Source organism: Muntiacus reevesi, chromosome 13 (genome assembly GCF_963930625.1).
Source record: "Muntiacus reevesi chromosome 13, mMunRee1.1, whole genome shotgun sequence".
Lineage (NCBI taxonomy): Eukaryota > Metazoa > Chordata > Mammalia > Artiodactyla > Cervidae > Muntiacus > Muntiacus reevesi.
The window spans coordinates 8,335,349-8,352,414 of record NC_089261.1 but is presented as its reverse complement, the minus strand read 5'-3'; the positions used below and the strand labels follow the sequence as shown (position 1 = coordinate 8,352,414).

General features: G+C 53.8%; 1 protein-coding gene across 4 annotated transcripts in view; it reads left to right on the top strand.

Annotated features, from left to right (window-relative positions):
• Positions 1 to 16,666, top strand: part of KIAA1671 (KIAA1671 ortholog) — a 173,916-nt gene extending 157,250 nt beyond the window's left edge. For 2 of the 4 annotated variants that reach the window (XM_065904923.1, XM_065904924.1), the window contains 6 exons: positions 4,133 to 4,388; positions 5,836 to 6,010; positions 6,760 to 6,884; positions 7,754 to 7,896; positions 10,424 to 10,506; positions 11,473 to 16,666. In XM_065904923.1, coding sequence (XP_065760995.1) covers positions 4,133 to 4,388; positions 5,836 to 6,010; positions 6,760 to 6,884; positions 7,754 to 7,896; positions 10,424 to 10,502 — 778 coding nt within the window. In that variant the 3' untranslated portion in view covers positions 10,503 to 10,506; positions 11,473 to 16,666. The remainder of the gene's footprint in view (positions 1 to 4,132; positions 4,389 to 5,835; positions 6,011 to 6,759; positions 6,885 to 7,753; positions 7,897 to 10,423; positions 10,507 to 11,472) is intronic. The other 2 variants (XM_065904926.1, XM_065904925.1) reach the window with 1 other exon arrangement.
• Positions 16,667 to 17,066: the final 400 nt, after the last annotated feature.

Here is a 17,066-nt window from a genome sequence, read left to right as displayed (position 1 = left end):
ACTTTAAAATGATATATGAAACATCCAGAATAGGCAAATCCATAGAGACAGAGGAGACTTTGGTTGCCAGGGTTGGGGTGGGGGCGGGGAGCAACTGCCAGATGGGGACCAGATTTCCTCCTGGGCGGATGAAGATGTTCTTAAACCAGAGTGGTGACGGTCACACAGCATTAAGAAGGAAAGTGAAAGTCGCTCAGTCGTGTCCAACTCTTTGCAACCCCATGGACTATACAGTCCGTGGAATTCTCCAGGCCAGAATACTGGAGTGGGTAGCCTTTCCTTTCTCCAGGGGATCTTCCCAACCCAGGGATCGAACCCAGGTCTCCCACACTGCAGGCAGATTCTTTACCAGCTGAGCTGCAAGGGAAGCCCACAGCATTATGAATGCATTAAATGCCCCTTCTGGCAAATGTCATTACATGTTTCACCACAATACAAAAAAAATTGCAAAGAAAATGAAAACCAACTTTAATGTCAGGACACAGGTATCACTGTCATTAGTGTTTTTGGCTGTCTTTCTAAGCTTTTTCTATGTAGATATATAGTGTGTTTATAAACAGAGAAGTATATTATACACACTGCCTCATAAGCTATGTCAGCATTTAGGATCATCACTATTAGTGCCGTGGAGGGCCCCTCAGGTGTCAGCCTGGCTGGGAGGGAATGTTGTTACGACTGTACAGAAGCCTGAAGGTTACCACGCATCACCTGGATTCACGAGGCAGGCAGGCCTGAATTCCAGCTCCATTCTGGCTGGCTGTGGGGTCCTGGATCATTTAGTTTTTTTTGCCAGATTTTACAAACTCCTCTTCTGTAGAAAGAGTGCATGCGTGCGTGCGTGCGTGCTCAGTCGCTCAGTCGTGTCCGACTCTGTGTGACCCCATGGAACTGTAGCCAGCCAGGCTCCTCTGTCCATGGGATTCTCTAGGACGGGAGTGGGTTGCCTTGGCCTCTTCCAGGGGATCTACCCCTATCTGGGGATCGAACCTGCATCTCCTGCATTGCAGGTGAATTCTTTACCCACTGAGCCACCTGGGAAGGCCCTATAGAAAGGGAATGATGCTCACAAAACAGCTGAGATGTATTAAGCGGATGGGCCCAGCCCTGTTGTAAGCTCTGAAGCATAGCATTTAATTCTAGCCCATCTTGCAGAGACAAAGACTGGGACGTGGGGTGGAAGGAGGGTAACTTGTGTTCACAGTTGGCGTCTTTCCCGCACTTAGTCGTAGGAGTTTGATACGTTGCACTTGTTCATCGTACCTTTTCTTTGTTTTAAAAATGCAGTTCTTCTCCTCTTGCCCTTGGGCGGGATCACACACAGTAGCGGCTTTGTGGACACCAAGGGTGGGCTTGCCATGTTCTCGGTTCACCTTTCCCTCCCGAGGGGCGCAGGACCGCACGGTGTTCTAAAGCCGGGAAGATCTGGGTCAGCCCCAGTGTGGCCGCTTTCCGGCTGTGTCACTGTGTCTCGGTTTCCTCATCTGTGGGTGTCGTGCCCAGGGATATGGCGTGTCCATGGCTGAGCTGGACTCAGACCCAGGTCTCCTGGCTCCTTCCCCTGCCCCCTACCCCAGCCAGGAGCGGCCACACCCCTCCGCTGACTTACGTCCCATGGCTGTCATCCGTACCCAAGTTGGGGGGAGGTGAGTGAAATTAGAAATGGGTGGGCTTCCCTGGTAGCTCAGCTGGTAAAGAATCTGCCTGCAACACAGGAGATCCTGGTTGGATTCCTGCGTCAGGAAGTTCTTCTGGAGAAGAGATAGGCTACCCACTCCAGTATTCACGGGGTTCCCTGGTGGCTCAGAGAGTAAAGAATCTCCCTGCAGTGCAGGAGACCTGGTTTCGACCCCTGAGTTGAGAAGATCCCCTGGAGGAGGGCATGGCAACCCACTCCAGTATTCTTGCCTGGAGAATCCCCAAGGACAGAGGAGCCTGGCCGGCGGTAGTCCATGGGGTCACGGAGAGTCAGACAGGACTGAGCGACTCAGCACACAGGGAAAGAGAAAGTGAAGCACAGGTTTCTAATAGTACCCACGAAGGGCGCTTCGTTTTCTTGTCTGAGCTGTGATATATGGTTAGTTAATGAGCTTACTTAAATTTCACTAGAATGTTCCTGCGCAGGAGCAGGGGACTGCGAGTCTGGAAGCCTGGGGCCTGGTTTTGCTGTCACTGTCTGACCCTGGGAGGCCCCTCTCCTCCGGGCCTGTATCCTCCCAGCTCTTACAGGGAGAGGGGGAAACCCGGCCACTGGCATCTCCCCCCATGCCCCCGACCCCGCCCCCGTGTCCTGGTATCGGCCGCCCCCTCCTGTCTCTCGGAGGTACTGCAGCTCCTCCTCCCAGAAAGGGCCCAGGCGCGGCTTTACGCCCAGGCCTGAGCGGCAGCGCCACCTGCTGCCCCTCGGTGGTATTTTCCTCATTTTTGGCGGATCTGCCTCAATCCCATCCCACGCCCCACCATCCTGCTTATTCCAAGTAACAAAATCCTCAGAGCTGACAAAAAGCAGGCTGTGCTCCCAGAGTGAGGCGCCAGAACACCTGGGTTGACAGCTCTGCCCAAGGGTGAAGTTCGGGGGTCTTTTGGGGCAGACCCTCCGGTCAGGGACGTGTTGTCGGCTGTGCCGGTACCCCGTTCCTTAGGATAAGGCTTTCCTCTGCTCTTGACTTTGGGGTCTTTTTAAGAGAGGAGCAGGGAGCCTATTTAATTGTAATGGCTTGGTTTATTTATAAATCTTCTACCTTTTGTGGTTCCAATTATCCGAGTGGTACTCGGAATACATTACCATGGGCAGAAATTCCAGGAGGAGAGAGAGGGTCATGGACCTGGATCCTGGACCTGCCCCTTTGGGCAAGCCTCTTCACATCTTTCTGCCTCAGTTTCCTCATCTTTCGCAAGGTTAATATTTAATTTCGTGAGGTTACTCCTATCTTGTAGGATGGTGGGGAGGATGAAAGGATACAGCTTCTCAGCACAGGGCCTGGCTCATGGTAGGCCTCAGTAAATCTTTGTCGAGTGAGTGAGTGAATGAATGGATGAAGCAATGCAGGATATTCCCCACCCCCCGCTCCTCCACGGGTGATGGCCAGTGACGGTTTGATCGCCATCAGCCCTGCCCGGCAGAAATGCAGCACAAGTTGCACAGCCAAGACATACATGCAGCTGCCATGTTCTAGTAGCCGCGTCAAGACAGTAAAAAGAAAACAGGCGAAATTAATTTTTTTAAGATTGTTTTTCCTTTTTTTAAAGTCTTTCTTTTTCCTTTTTTTTAAAGGCCATTTTTTAAAGTCTTGATTGAATTTGTCACAGTATCACTTCTGTCTTGTTGTTGGTTTTTTTGGCCATGCAGCATGCGGGAGCTTAGCTCCCCAACCAAGCGTCACCCCTTGCACTGGAAGGGGAAGTCTTAACCACTGGACTGCCAGGGAAAATCCTGGCGAAATTAATTTTAACAGTATATTCTACTGAACCCAATGCCCAGTGTGTGTGCTAAATCGCTTCAGTCGTGTCTGATTCTGTGCAGCCTTATAGACCACAGCCCGCCAGGCTCCTCTGTCCATGGGATTCTCTGGACAAGAATACTGGAGTGGGTTGCTGTGCCCTTCCCCAAGGGATCTTTCCCCCCAGGGATCAAACCCACGTCTCTCATGTCTCCTGCTTTGGCAAGCAGGTTAGTGCCACCTGGGAAGCCCCACTGAACCCAAGAGACTCTATAAATACTGTCCTTGTAACATGTAATCACTGTAAAGTTATTACTGTGGTATTTTACTTTCTTTTTCACTCCAAGTGTTAGGAATCGGCGTGTACTCTGTACTCTTGGCCCAGCTCAGCCCTCACTCGCCCCATCACAAGGGCCCAGAGGCCACAGGTGACCCACGGTTCCCCCACTGGGTAGCACAGAGTTAGAGGGCCTTGAATGGGGGAGTGGCTCCTCCCCTTCCGCACCTGGCCAGGTGTTCTAGAGGCACCGTGGACAGCACCTGGCTGGGCCCAGGATGGTTCTTGTCACTGGGATGTCTGTCTCTTATTTCCTGGCATACAAAGCATGCCCCACATCCTGCCTTCTGCGGATTCCCTTCCTTAGCGTCCAGGTCTCGCCTGACCACGCCTCCCTCCCTCCCTCCCATTCTCATAGCTTGGCCCCTGAGTCCCCGTCCCTGGACAGCAGTGCCACCTCGGCTTGGAAGCAGCCCCCCAGCAGCCGCCTGTCCTCGCTCTCCTCTCAAACGGAGGTCACTTCGGCCGGGGACCAGCACGACTGTTCCAGGGACCAGCGGAGCACCAGCGTGGACCGATCCAGCACGGACCTGGAGTCTACTGATGGGATGGAGGGGCCGCCCCTGCCGGACGCCTGCCCCGCAAAGAAGGTGGACGACTTCTCCTTTATCAATGTGAGTCGGTAGCTGGGAGCAGTGCTGGAAACAGTCCTGTCTCTTCTCTTTTTTTTTTTTTTTTTACGACTCAGGATGTTTTGCACCAGTCTGAGGCTGCAAGGGGGGCCCCAGGGAACTGGAACCAAGTCCCCCTCAAGCCAGCCCCTGCATCGCTGTGGCTCCCTCCCACTTCCTCTGAGTCTCAGAAACTGGCTGTTTGGTGACCACCGGAGCTGCATGCGCTCCTCTTAGGGAGGGCAGATCCTTTATGATTTCCGTCTCTCTCTAGCTACCCCCACCCCCGACCATCCCCCGCACCGGACACCATTGTGGCCGGTTTGGGAAACAGCTCTGCAGACATCAACACCCTCTTGCTGCCCCCACCGGGGTGTCTGTCACTTACCAGTTCTGGGAAATGAGTCACTGAAATTAGCTCATCATTGCTAACTTAAAAGGCCCTGGGTGACAGAATTTCTCCAAAGTGGACCTGAGAGAAAGAATCCAACATTTCACACCAGGACCCGAGCCGGCGGGGCACACAGACGCCTCGGGTAGGAGCAGCCCTCGGCCATGAGCCTGGCTCAGATGCTGCTGGAACCAGGGCTGTCCATGCCTGGACTCCCTGAAGTCTTGCAGCCCCTCTAGGAAGAGGATACTAGTATCATTCCATTTTTACAAATAGGGACACCTCAGCTCAGAGAGGATAAGTCCCCTGCTTGAGGTGACACAGGTAGGAATTGAAGTGACCGGGATATGATCCCCAAGCTCCCATCTCTTCACTGTGGTCTCCTGGGGGATCACTGAGCCAGAGCTGCCCCACCTCCTCCTTGCTGGGCTCAGCTGGGGGGTCTGCCCCCGCCTGGCTCTTCCAGCAGGAAAGGTGGTGATCTTGGAAACCATCACTGACCCTCCCCCCGCCTCTGCTCAGAGCATGCTGCTTGAAAACAAATGCCTGGTACTGAGTAGGCTGCTCCACCAGCTCCCCCCTGCCTCCTGAATTACTGTGGGTAGAGGAAGGACCACCTTGAGAATCTCAGCTCGTGGACTCTGCGTGGAGTAAGATCGCTGTAAGGATTTAGTTAAGGCGATATGTTCAGTTGTTTATTCAACAAACAAACAAACGTGTATTGAGCTCCGCCGTTAATGTACTGCTGCAGCTCACCTGCTCAGATGGTGTCACCACGAGGGGGGCGGAGTTTGCATTATGTGCCCACAATGTGCCAGGCACTGCGTGGGGCACTCCGGGTTCATTTGATTCTTAGAATCAGCCTACGCGGTATCCTTCGCAGGGAACGTAGGCTCGAGGCCTTAGGTTCCTAGGAGAAGGCGGAGATGCTGGTCCGCGTGCCGCCTTAGGTGGCGTCTTGTGCATATCAGCACAGCCACGCACCCTCCCGGGGCGCTGCCCTCCCTTTATGTCTCCGGAGCTTCATCTTCTCCTCCTTCTTCCCCGCCGCTCCGACAGCAAACCTCAGTGCTCGACTCAAGTGCCCTCAAGACCCGGGTGCAGCTCGGCAAGAGCAGCCGCCGCCGCGCTCCCACCGCCCGCTCGCTCCGGCGCAGCCGCACCAGCGAGCCGGACGGCAGGTCCGCCTGGGAGGAGGAGCCCGACAGCGCGTGGATGTTCCGGGACTCCACGGGTACGCTCCGTCTCCTCCTCCGCGGGCGCGCGCTGGCTCGCAGGAACGAGTTAGGGTAAACCCTGGGAATAGCTTTCTGACTTTGAAGGCTGCAGGACATCAGAACGCAGTGACATAAGAAACTGTGATTTCTCATTACACCGAGCTTGCTAGAAGCTAAGTAGGAAAATTTTTTGCGGATTCTCTATTAATTGGGGCTCCATAGGTTGCAAGGGACTGAGACACAACTTTGGCTTTCACTGTTTCCGCTTTTATCATTATCCGAGTCACCCTTATCCTCTCTGCTGGTTTCTTGGCTGGCCTTTTCGTCTAGATTCTAGAGTTGAAAGACCAGTTCATTTATTACCAGTCTTTTGGGGTTTCTGATCCATCATTCACTGCTATAGGTTTTCCTCTGAGGGCTTCCTTGTCTGCATTCCATGTCAAAACGTAAGCTGGATCTTAAAGAGCAGATAGGAATTAGCCAGGGAAAGGTATTCTGGGTGAAAACAGCAACAGGATCAAAGGGTCAGAGATGTGGAAAGAACTTTCTGTGGGTGTGGCGGGGCTGGGGAATCTCAAAGAGGGTCTCTCTATGCAGTTCAGCCTTGCCCAAGTGGGGACTAGCAGGAATCTTGCTGGAAAGGCAGGGCCAGTTCATGGCGAACCGTGTGATTCCTGGCTAAAGGGTTGGACTTGTTCTGTAGACAGCCAGCCAGAATCTCAGAACGGTGGCTGCCGTTGACTTCAGTATCCTTTCTTTGCAACAGAGGAGAAATCCCCGAGGAAGGAAGAGTCAGACGAGGAGGAGAGGACGCCCAGGGCCGAGAGGTCGCCCGTCTGCAGACCTCAGAGGATGCCTGTGTTTCCCGGCGTGGACCCGGCTGCACTGAAGGTGCGGGACCTCATCCCCAGAGCTGCGCGCGGCCGCGGAACAGACAGGCCCGTGTTTCTCACCCGCCTCCCCCCTCCTCTCCTCTCTGCCTCCTGGCCTTGCTGGAGGCAGGGACAGGCCCTGCTTACAGGAGGGGGCAGAGGCCCTGTGGAGGCTGCCGGGCTTTTTCTCAAATGAGTCCCGGGGTCGGCATTGGGCAGACCTCAGGCGGATCCCACTTTGGAAAACCCTGTGCCTTTGGGCAAACCCTTCGACCTTTGACCTTTAGGCTACTCCTCTATAAAATACAGAAAGCCAGCCTCCACCCCGGAAACGCGTGTCCTGGAGCTTAAGCCTGGTAGAGTCCGGAGCCCAGTGCACGGGCTGCCAGGCAGGCGGTGGTGGTGACGACCATGCGGCACGGGCTGTGCCACCGTTACCCTCGGGGACAGATGCCATCTGCTGCCATCGCAGCCCCGGGCCACCCTTCCAAGCCACGCCATTCCGTCCGTGTCCTCCAAAAATGATGGCCCTTTTCTCCTGCGAGTCTGATAGTCAGAAACCCCACTGATTCACATTCACCGGAGCGAGGAGCTTAGAAGAGCTGGTCCTTGGCCATAAGATGAACTCTTGTCTCCATCGTGGGGTTCTCAGGAAACTAGAGGAGACGGAAGGGCCTGTGATGAGGACACCACTCGGGGTGGCCTTTCAGCCAAAGATAATGTGATGGTGTGAATTTCTGATGGTTGTTTGATCCCAGTGGTCACGGGTGGCCTCTTGGACTACAAACCCGGCCTCTGATTTTTCTTGGCCTCCACGGTCAGGTCGGATGGGGCCCTTCCCCAGGCCAAAGGCAGCTTACAGACTCCACCCCTGTCTTCCCTCTCCAGGCTCAGCTGCACAAGAGGCCAGAGGCAGACAGTCCCAGCGAGGCCCCTGGCTGGGCCCCCCAGCCCAAGACCCCCAAGTCTCCCTTCCAGCCTGGGGTGCTGGGCAGTCGCGTGCTGCCCTCCAGCATGGAGAAGGATGAGAGGTGAGAGCGTGGCTGACACATAAAAGTTAGGGCTTGTTCCTGATACTGTTATCTTAATACAAGAGCCTTGATAGGGCAGGGTTTGGCCAGCTATAGCCCACAGGTCAAATTCAGCCCACCGTCAGTGTGTTAATAAAGTTTTATTGGCACACAGCCATCATGGAAGGGTTGTGTTTGTTAATAAAGTTTTATTGGCACACAGCCATCATGGAAGGGTTGTGTTTGTTAATAAAGTTTTATTGGCACACAGCCATCATGGAAGGGTAGTGTTTGTTAATAAAGTTTTATTGGCACACAGCCATCATGGAAGGGTTGTCTGCGGCTGCCTTCTTGATGCAACTGCCGGCTTGATGCGTTGACACAGACACCCTGTAACCTTCAAAGTCAGAGTTACTTACTATCTACCTTCGTATCTACCCTTGGTGATAGAGGAAGGCAGAAGAAGGGTTCAGAACCCAGACTTGAGGAAGGGTGTGGGAAAGGCTTCCAAGAGAAGGCATGCCTGAGCTGGATCATGAAAGACAAAAGAGGCAGCCAAAGTCATGTGCAGAGGCTCAGAGACCCGGTAGAACTGGGTGCTGTGGGCAGTGCGTGATACTGGAGCACAGAGTGGGCTGTGGGAAGCAGAGGTCAAGAGGATGAGAGAGGGAGAAAAGGCAGAGGCAGAGACGGTGGCTCGCTCTCTTTTTTAAAAAAGCTTTTATTTACTTGGCTACTCCAGGTCTTAGTTGTGGCACACGGGATCTTTAGTCCCGGCTTGTGAGCTCCAAGTTGCAGCACGTGGGATTTTAGTTCCCGGACCAAGGATCAGACCCCAGCCCCCTGCATTGGGAGTGCAGAGTCTTAACCACTGGACCACCAGGGAAGTCCCGAGATGGTGCCTCTCTCTTGCTCTGGGGATGCCAGAATTGCCCTGGAGTCAGCTAAGGGTGCCAGTGTTTCTCCAGGGCTGGAGGGGCCCCCAGACTAGGGGCCCCCTGGTCCTGAGCCTCCACTAGGAGGCTTGCTTGGGGGTACTCAAACCCCTTTCTGCCCAGGGGACCTCTCCTTCCTCGCAGACCCCCACCCCACCCCCAGCCAAGTCACCAGTGTTCTCAAGCCCTCCAGGACCGTGGGGTCAGTGGATTTCTCTGAGACCAACAGAGGTCAGGTCTTGTGTGAACGTGTGTTTGCTTATAAAAGTCATACACCCTCACCGTAGGAACTGTAGAAAATATAAAATGAATATAAAGCAGGAAAGAAAACCAGCCAAGATCTGACACCACTGCTGCCCACCTCCACCCCCCACTCAAAGATGACCATGGTGAAATCTGGGTTTTTCTTCCTCGGTGGTTTTTAAATGTAGTCAAGATTATAGCATACACTACACACAGCTTCTTTTCCGGTTACATGTTTCATATGATGGTTCTTCCATGGCCATCAAAGTCTTCATAAGCATGATCTGTCTTTCCTTTAAAAACATTTCAAGAGTTTCTGTTTGACTTCATCGTTTTTTGTTCAAATGATGTGTTCTCATGTCAAGTCATTCTGAGGACAAAGAAAAGATACGTAAAGAAGAAAGTAAAAAATAAAACACTCAAAAGGGTTGTCATTCAGATGGTGATGACTCAAGTGTATTCACTTGGGGAAAATGAACTTGTGACCTGAGTGCTTTCTGGATGTATAGTCTTCAATTTTAGAAAAAGCTGAAACAGATTGTACCTCCCTCAAACAATTATTGTTAGATTAGACAGGCCTTATGTTTACCGAATAATTATCTATATCTTACAGGCATTGTACTAGTCAGGGTTCTCCAAAGAAACATAGCCCATTAAGGTGTATACTCTGGAAAAGAAAGAAAGAGAGAAGGATTTTTTTTAAGGAATGGGTTTTCATGATTATGGAGGCTGACAAGTTCTGAAATCTGCAGGCCAGGCAGGCAGGCTGGAGACCTGGGGAAGAGCCAGTGTTGCAGTTCAAGTCCCAAAGGCCTTATCTTTTCTGAATTCCCCTTTCTGGGGAGGTTGGTCTTTTTTCATTAAGGCCTTCAGCTGATTGAATGGGGTCCACCCATGTTATGGAGAGTAATCTGCTTTATTCAGAGACCACTGGTTTAAATGTTAACCTCATCTTATACCTTCACAGAAACATCTAGTATAATGTTTGAGCGAGCAGCTGGATACTGTGGCCTCGCCTAGAATTTTAACCCTCACCAGCATTTGCATGGGTAGAGAGATGGACGGGTGGATGGATATTTGGGTGACGGATGGATGGAAATAACTTTATGTGAGCATGAGTTTCTGCTGCAGTTGGTTTCATAGAATGGACGTACCACGATGTATTGAACGTTTCCCATTTGGGAATTTGGGGGTGCCTTGGTTAGTTCCTGTCTCAATCACACAGACCTGGGTGTCTTTGCCACCGCGAGCGTGGCTCAGCACCCCCACCCTGGCGCAATGGTGGGAGACTTGGGTCCCACACAGCCCTGCCTGCAGGCCCAGCCCTCACTCAGGCTGACACCTGACTCCCACTGGATTTGTGGTTTCAGATCGGAAGAACCCTCTCCCCAGTGGCTGAAGGAGCTGAAATCCAAGAAGAGACAAAGCCTGTATGAGAATCAAGCTTGAGCAGGTATGGGGGTTGCCCCGAAGTGGGTACTCGGGCAGAGCCTGCAACCCGAGGAGCAGGGAACTTGGGCCGGGAAGCAAAGGCTCGGAGACTTGAAGTGCTGTACCTTGGAAGGAGAGGGGAAGACGTGGGTGCGGGTGTCCTGGGTTCCTGGAAAGATGAGGGCAGTGGTCTGCTGCCGCTTAGAGAAAACCACTCCGCTGGGCAGCCTGGGGTGGGAGGGACGGGCAGGACTCTGGTCTCATGCCCTCGGCTAGCCCTGCTCGCTGAATCTCAGCCCCACTTCGTAAAATGACATCAAAGGTCAGCTTTGATCTTTGCCCCCAACTGCCCCCAATTTCTACATTCCTGTGTAGTCTGCACGAGGCTTCCCAGGCGGTGCCAGTGGTAAAGAACCCGGCTGCCAATGCAGGGCATTTAAGAGATGCAGATTTGATCCCTGGGTCTGGAAGATCCCCTGGGGGAGGGCACTGCAACCCACTCCAGTATTCTTGTCTGGAGAACCGCACGGACAGAGGAGCCTGGCGGGCTACAGTCCATGGGGTCCCGAGAGAGTCGGATACGAGTGAAGCCACCGAACACACACACACACACACACACGTATATAATAGACTCCAAAAGTATCTCTGAGTTCTCCTATAAACTGCGCTCTAGGGTTTTGGAGAGGGGATCCGGGCCTGTGTCTGTTCAGCGTTGAGTGCTGTACCCATGCTGTCTCAGTCAGGCCTCCAGCAGTCCATTTGAGGGCACCGAAGCTGGCCCCCTGACCTGACCCTAAACTGCAGGCTCATTGCATCGTATCCGCCGCCCGCCGCCTTCTTCATCCCACTCCTCAAAAAAAGAAAACGTCCTTCCTGGCCTGTGGCTTGTTGGGGTGGCGTCTTGGGGAACACCAGGAAAGTTTTGCGGGCTCGATGCTGGGGAGAAGTGGGGTCTCACGTCCCCCCTGCTGACACCTGTCCTCTCCAGACAGGGGACACCGCCATGTCTAACGAACAAGCCTTAACTGTCCGAACCCGAAGACGAGGTCCCGCCGCTGCCGTCGCTTCCTGCACATGCCTGGGTCCCTCTGGTCGGTCGGTCGGTCGGTCGGTCTGTCGGTCAGGTGGAGAAGGCGTCCCAGTGCCCGCCCCCCGCAGGCTCCCCCGTTGGATCAGGGAGGAAGACTCACCCTTCACAAGCCCGTGCGCCATCTCTGCAGACAGCCCTTCAGGCTGGGGAAGACACCGAGCGGTCCAGAAATGTCCATGCTGGTTTTGTTTCTTTGGGATTTTTTTTTTTTTAACGTAAAAATGTGCACTTCCACGCATTTTTAGACCCCTGCGAAGCTCCAGGAACATGGATATAAAGGCTGGACTGTCTCCCCTGGGTTCTGAATCATGAAAGCGCCTTTTTTGCCCCTCACCCCAGGGCCGATCTTTTTCAAAAGGACATTTCTAAGGAAGATGAACCCATTCATTTCCTGCTGTAACCAGCGGTCCAGGCAGTACCACTGGATTGGGGGTGGGGGTGGGGGTGGGTGGGTCTCGATTGCTCCTTTGGCGAATTCCTTTTCCCTTTCAAAGAAATCAGCAGTTCCAATCTTTAAACGCCCTGGCCCTGGTTCCTTCAAGTGTGTTTATCCTCCCAGTGGGGCTGTGTGCAGGGCCAGCCTGTTGCCTTGTTCCTCACATCTGTCTGCTTCAGAAGGCGATAAAGCAATAATCTCACCAACTTTCTCTGAAATTCAGTACCTATGTATGTTTTCACGCTACAGAACAGGAGGAGAGGCGCGCGCATAGTCTGCTTGAAGTATCCGATCATCTCAGGTTATCTTCTCCCCGCCCCCAGGCGTTTTAAACGGTCACTGCCACCCTCGTGTGCATTTTCCTGGCTCCTTCTCGTGAGAGCTCCGAACTTCTGTGGGGTGGCCTTCGCTCTCAAGGCTTCCAAAACCGGCAGCCCAAACGGCAGTGCCTTTCCCTCCCAGACATCAGACCGGCCCCTGGAGTCTTTTTCTGCAGAGTCCTTTTCTGAACACGACCGGAGCTGCTGGCACGGAAGGAAGCGTTCCCCATTGGCCTCAGGGCACACGGCGAATGAGGGGTCCTTTTGCTTTGTTCTCACCTCTGCTTTGTACCCACCCTTCCCCCGCCAGCCCCCCAGTTCTGGCTGACCAGGTGCTTTTTCTAGGTCCAAATGCAGGAAGGGAGAGCCTTGCTGAAAGCCCGTCTCTGGAGGGGAGTCCTTCCACTCCCCCAACCCCCAGTCCAGGGACTCCAGACAGACCTGGCGGATGCTAGGTAACCAAGTACAACCTTGGCTGACCTCTTTTTGCTTGCCAACTCTAAGCTCATTCCCAGAAACCTCCAAGACGTCTGGGATCTCCAGTCACTGTCTACTGTGTCCTCTTTTTTTTTTTTTTTTTTTTTTTGAAATTTCTGCACACCAGCCTCCTCCACCTCTTAGGCCCAAGGCTTCAGCATACATCCCAGAGATGGCCGGCCCACCTGCCATGTCTAGAGTCGCCATAAACTTTGTGCCAACCTTGCCCAGGAGCCACCCACCTGAGAGAAGGATGCTTGGGCAGGTCATAGAGCCGCCCACGACTGCTACGGGGCGTGGCGGCTGAGCTTGCTAAGTCTCTCTGAGAAATCCATGCAGAAATCCATTCTTCGCAGATGGTGTCAAATCACACCTCCCTTCTCCCTGGCCACCTGCTCCCTCTTTCAGTGTCTGTCGTGGCCCCATCTCTCCTTCCTCTCTTATCTCCCTTCACTGCCTCTGCCCTCTTTTGGAGGATGGAGACCAATCCTGTTGCTCTGGGTTAAGACCAACACCTGGACCAGAGAGGGGTTGTGGCTCAGACAGTGGACAGTGACTGAGGCGGAGTGGGGGGACCTCCCCCGCAAGTCCTGTGGGTTGCGCTCCGGCCCCTGGACGGGCCGTGGTTGGAGCCTGTCGCCGGCAGCCGTGTGCTTCTGTGTCCGGAGGGTTGGTCCTGCTTGACCGTAGTTTGCATTCTCTTCATCCTCTGAGTTTGCAGTCAGTCCGTTCTCTCCAGCCATTTGGGGATTTAATCCTTTCGGGATCCGTGTCAGTTGATTTTTCTGTCTTCTTTTTTTTAAGATTCAGTTCACCTTTTATTCATTGTCATGCAGTGACTTTCCAGGTCAACAGGTCCTCTTTGAAAGGCACGCTGGGTGTGCCTTGACCCTGACCCCTCTCCCTGGCGGTGGTCTTCCCGTGTCTTTCTCAAGGCGCGGAGGCCCCTTGGTTCCATCTCAGGCAGCACAAGTGACCTGCCGTGTTCAGTCAGGACCCGCCAGGCTCAGTTTTCTTTCAGTCGTGTTTCAGCCCAAGTTTACCCTAGAGGAAAGGAAGAAACCCTCAAAAACAAGATCAACCTGGAGAGCGTCTACCTGACCTCCCACTCCCGGACTGGAAATAAAAATCCATTTAATTCCTTGGGGACGAGGACGGGCAAAGTCCACCCCTTGAAACTGACCGCAGCAGCCTCATCCCTCCCCCGCAGAGCAGACAGTCTCAACGCAGGCCCCCGGGACCTCCGGCTCCGACCGCAATCAGTACAATGAGGTCTCCAGCGACCGCCGCTCTGCCGGAAGCCTCTGCAGACAGCCAGCTAGGCCAGTGGGTTCTTTTACGTCTCCTCTTTCTAAGTGGGGTGAGCCCTTGGGGGCCACGCACGGGGTTGTATGTATGCTGGTTTCTGGAGTCCTCCTGGAGCCGCCTTTGGAAACCTGTCTCCTTTTCAATGGACTGAATAATGCCTTAAGCATTCGTCGGCAGTCAAGTCACGCGCCCTCATCCAGCCCTCCTCGCCTGGGCCTTTGGTGTTCTTTAAATGACAGTTTTATACAGAATGCATCCAAAATAATATAGCTAGATAGGTGATTTTTTTAAAGTATAATCTTTCTCTCTCCCTCTCTCCCTCTCTCCCTCTCTCCCTCTCTCTCTCTCTCTCTCTCTCTCCCTCCCCTCTTCCCTCTCCCCTCTCCCCATCCGCTTTGCACATCAGCATTTTGACAGCTGCTCTTTTGATGAGTCCATATCACTTTCCCCTCCAGTCCATCCCCCTCTTCATGGTCTCTTGCCTAAGGTAACAGACGCCTTTGACGTGTAAAATTCCACGGTGAGGCCTCAAGAGTCAGTGTTGTGGAAAATCCCTCAGCGCCACCTGAGAAACTCCGGTGGGAGAGATGCGCCCGCCCTCCCTGCCCCCCAGTGTGAAGGATGTTGGGGGCTTTGAGCGTCACGGCCCCGACAGCCTCCAGTTGCCTGGGATTCGGGGAGAGGACAGTCGGATGGGGAGGTTTTGCGGGGGACCAGCCAAGCCGCATGCTTTCAGTGCTTTCTTCTCTGCTTCCCGGGAAGAAGTGAGGCCAGCTCTGGGTTTTGGAATAGACGTGGGCCCGAGGCCCTCAGCCTCTGAGGCTGTGCAGGTGATTTGGTTTCCCCGAAGGAGAGCTCAGCTTCTCCGCCCGGTGCTGCTAGCTGCCTTGTCCATTTATGCCTCGCTTCGCAACGCCCCCAGACAGCCCAGGAGCCGGGCGTGATTGCAGTGCTAGCACCCTACAGATGCGTGCTCAGATCTCCAAAGTGAAGCGCTGGCGTCCAGGTGACTCAGGTCCTGCGTGGAAGACAGCGTCCCGCCCAAGGAGAGGGCTCTCCAGGCAGCCTCCCTCCCCCTCCTCCCCCATATCTGTGGCCCTTCCCACACCGCCCTGCCCCTTAATGCAGGAAGCTGGAAGTGGCCTTCGTGTGAACTAGCATTGCAGGGTGAAGTCTACGGGGAAGGGGGAGGAAGGCTCTTTCTGCTGGGAATTGCCCCTCCCTCCTATTTCAGCCGTGGTGTTACTAGTCGGACTGTGTCTTTCCTCTTTCAACAGGAAAGGGAAAGAAAAAAAAAAGCCCCATGGCATCTTGATTCCATGAAGTAGGAGGGACCCACCCCGCATCTGGATGGGGGTCCATCCCGGGCTCTGCCCCCTTAGGGAAGTGCTGGATCTGAGTCCCGTGCTGAGAGCCGCCAGGTGCCACCGTGTTGGGATTCTGGGCAAGGCGAGGGTCTGGAAACGCAGAACCAGGTAGAAAGCTGGTAGGCGCGAACGTGCTGGGTGTTGGCCAGTCTGTGTCTCCTTTGCTGTCTGCCCCCCGCCCCCCATCACCCCTCTAGAGATCTCTTTCTTTGTCTGGATTGGCTTCTGCATCGGGGGGCAGACCAGAAAGCCAGGTTCTTGGACAGTCAGCCCGAGATCTCTGGCAAGGTCACACCTCAGCCGCTCCCCATCGTCCTCCCCGAATCCCCTTATTTGTCACCCACACACCTGGCACCACACCATCTCATGAATCAGCCTGGCATTTTCTTAGTCATCTCTGGTGGCGTCGTGCCTGCCTAAGAAAAAAAAATATATATAATGCCAGTTGTGTGAAAGAGTGATCTCGTTCCACACAGCCTTATAGATCCTGTAAATACGGGGCTTGTAAAAGTCATCTATTGTGTTACGGGAAATATTTTGTACTGCGTTGTTTCTCAAGTCATATCAGTATCCTCCAAGTCCTAGACTTCCCCGATGACTACGGCCCTTAGAATGCTCTGTAAGATGGGGGGCAGTGGAGATGTGTATATATATACCTACACCGTTGTATTTTCCTGACCTTCCTCCTGGGTCCCTTCCTCCAATATTTGAGTCGCGATCGAAAAGGAACTCGAGTGCTGCGCGCAGGAGAGTTGAAGCGCGCTGCCAACTGGTGTCCTCGCAGTTGCCTTACGAATTCACGGACTCCAGGGGCTTTGAAAGGAAGGTGGTCGACCGGCACTTTATTCAGTCCCAGAAAGGACCTCTAATCATGTGACTGAGAATTCATCTAGAAACAAAACAAAACAAAACAAAAAACTATATTTTTAACGTCAAAACCAACGGGGCTTCCCGGACCTCTCAGAGTATCGGATGTCTACAAGTGCTTTTCTATTTTGTAACTGTAAAGAGATTTCATACGCACAGCAGAGCAGTTGGGAGTCTGGTCGACTGCCCTAAAACACAATGACCTTTTGCATGTACAGAGATGTCACATTCAGACTCTGGAAACAGCAAATAAAGCTTTGACGCGAGCTGCCCTGGAGACCTCAGCGTGTCGGTGTGTGAATGAATGGACTCCCCCACGCATGCATGCCTGTCTCCCGCTGAGTCAGTCCCTCCACCGCGCTGAGGGGGGCCAGTCTGGGGGGCCCGACTGCGGGAGGGCGCAGCAGGGGTCCTGGGAAAGGGGGCCCGATGGAGGCAGAGCCGGATCTCCACTCAGCGTGGGCTTGAGTCCCCAACTCCGCTTCCTCCTGGCTGTGGGGTGTCTCTGGACCCCCACGCTCCTCCAGAATAGAGGCGATGCGAGTGACATCAGCCGGCAGAAGTTAAAGGCAGTGGCCCCGGGTGGACTCTGCCCATCTGTACGACATCTGGCAAAATGGCAGGCGGTGTCTTTTAAATTATCTCAAGGAGGAAAGGGGCGTGCTCCTGGCATGTAGCGAGTGGAGGCCAGGGATGCTGAGCAACATCCCCCACTGC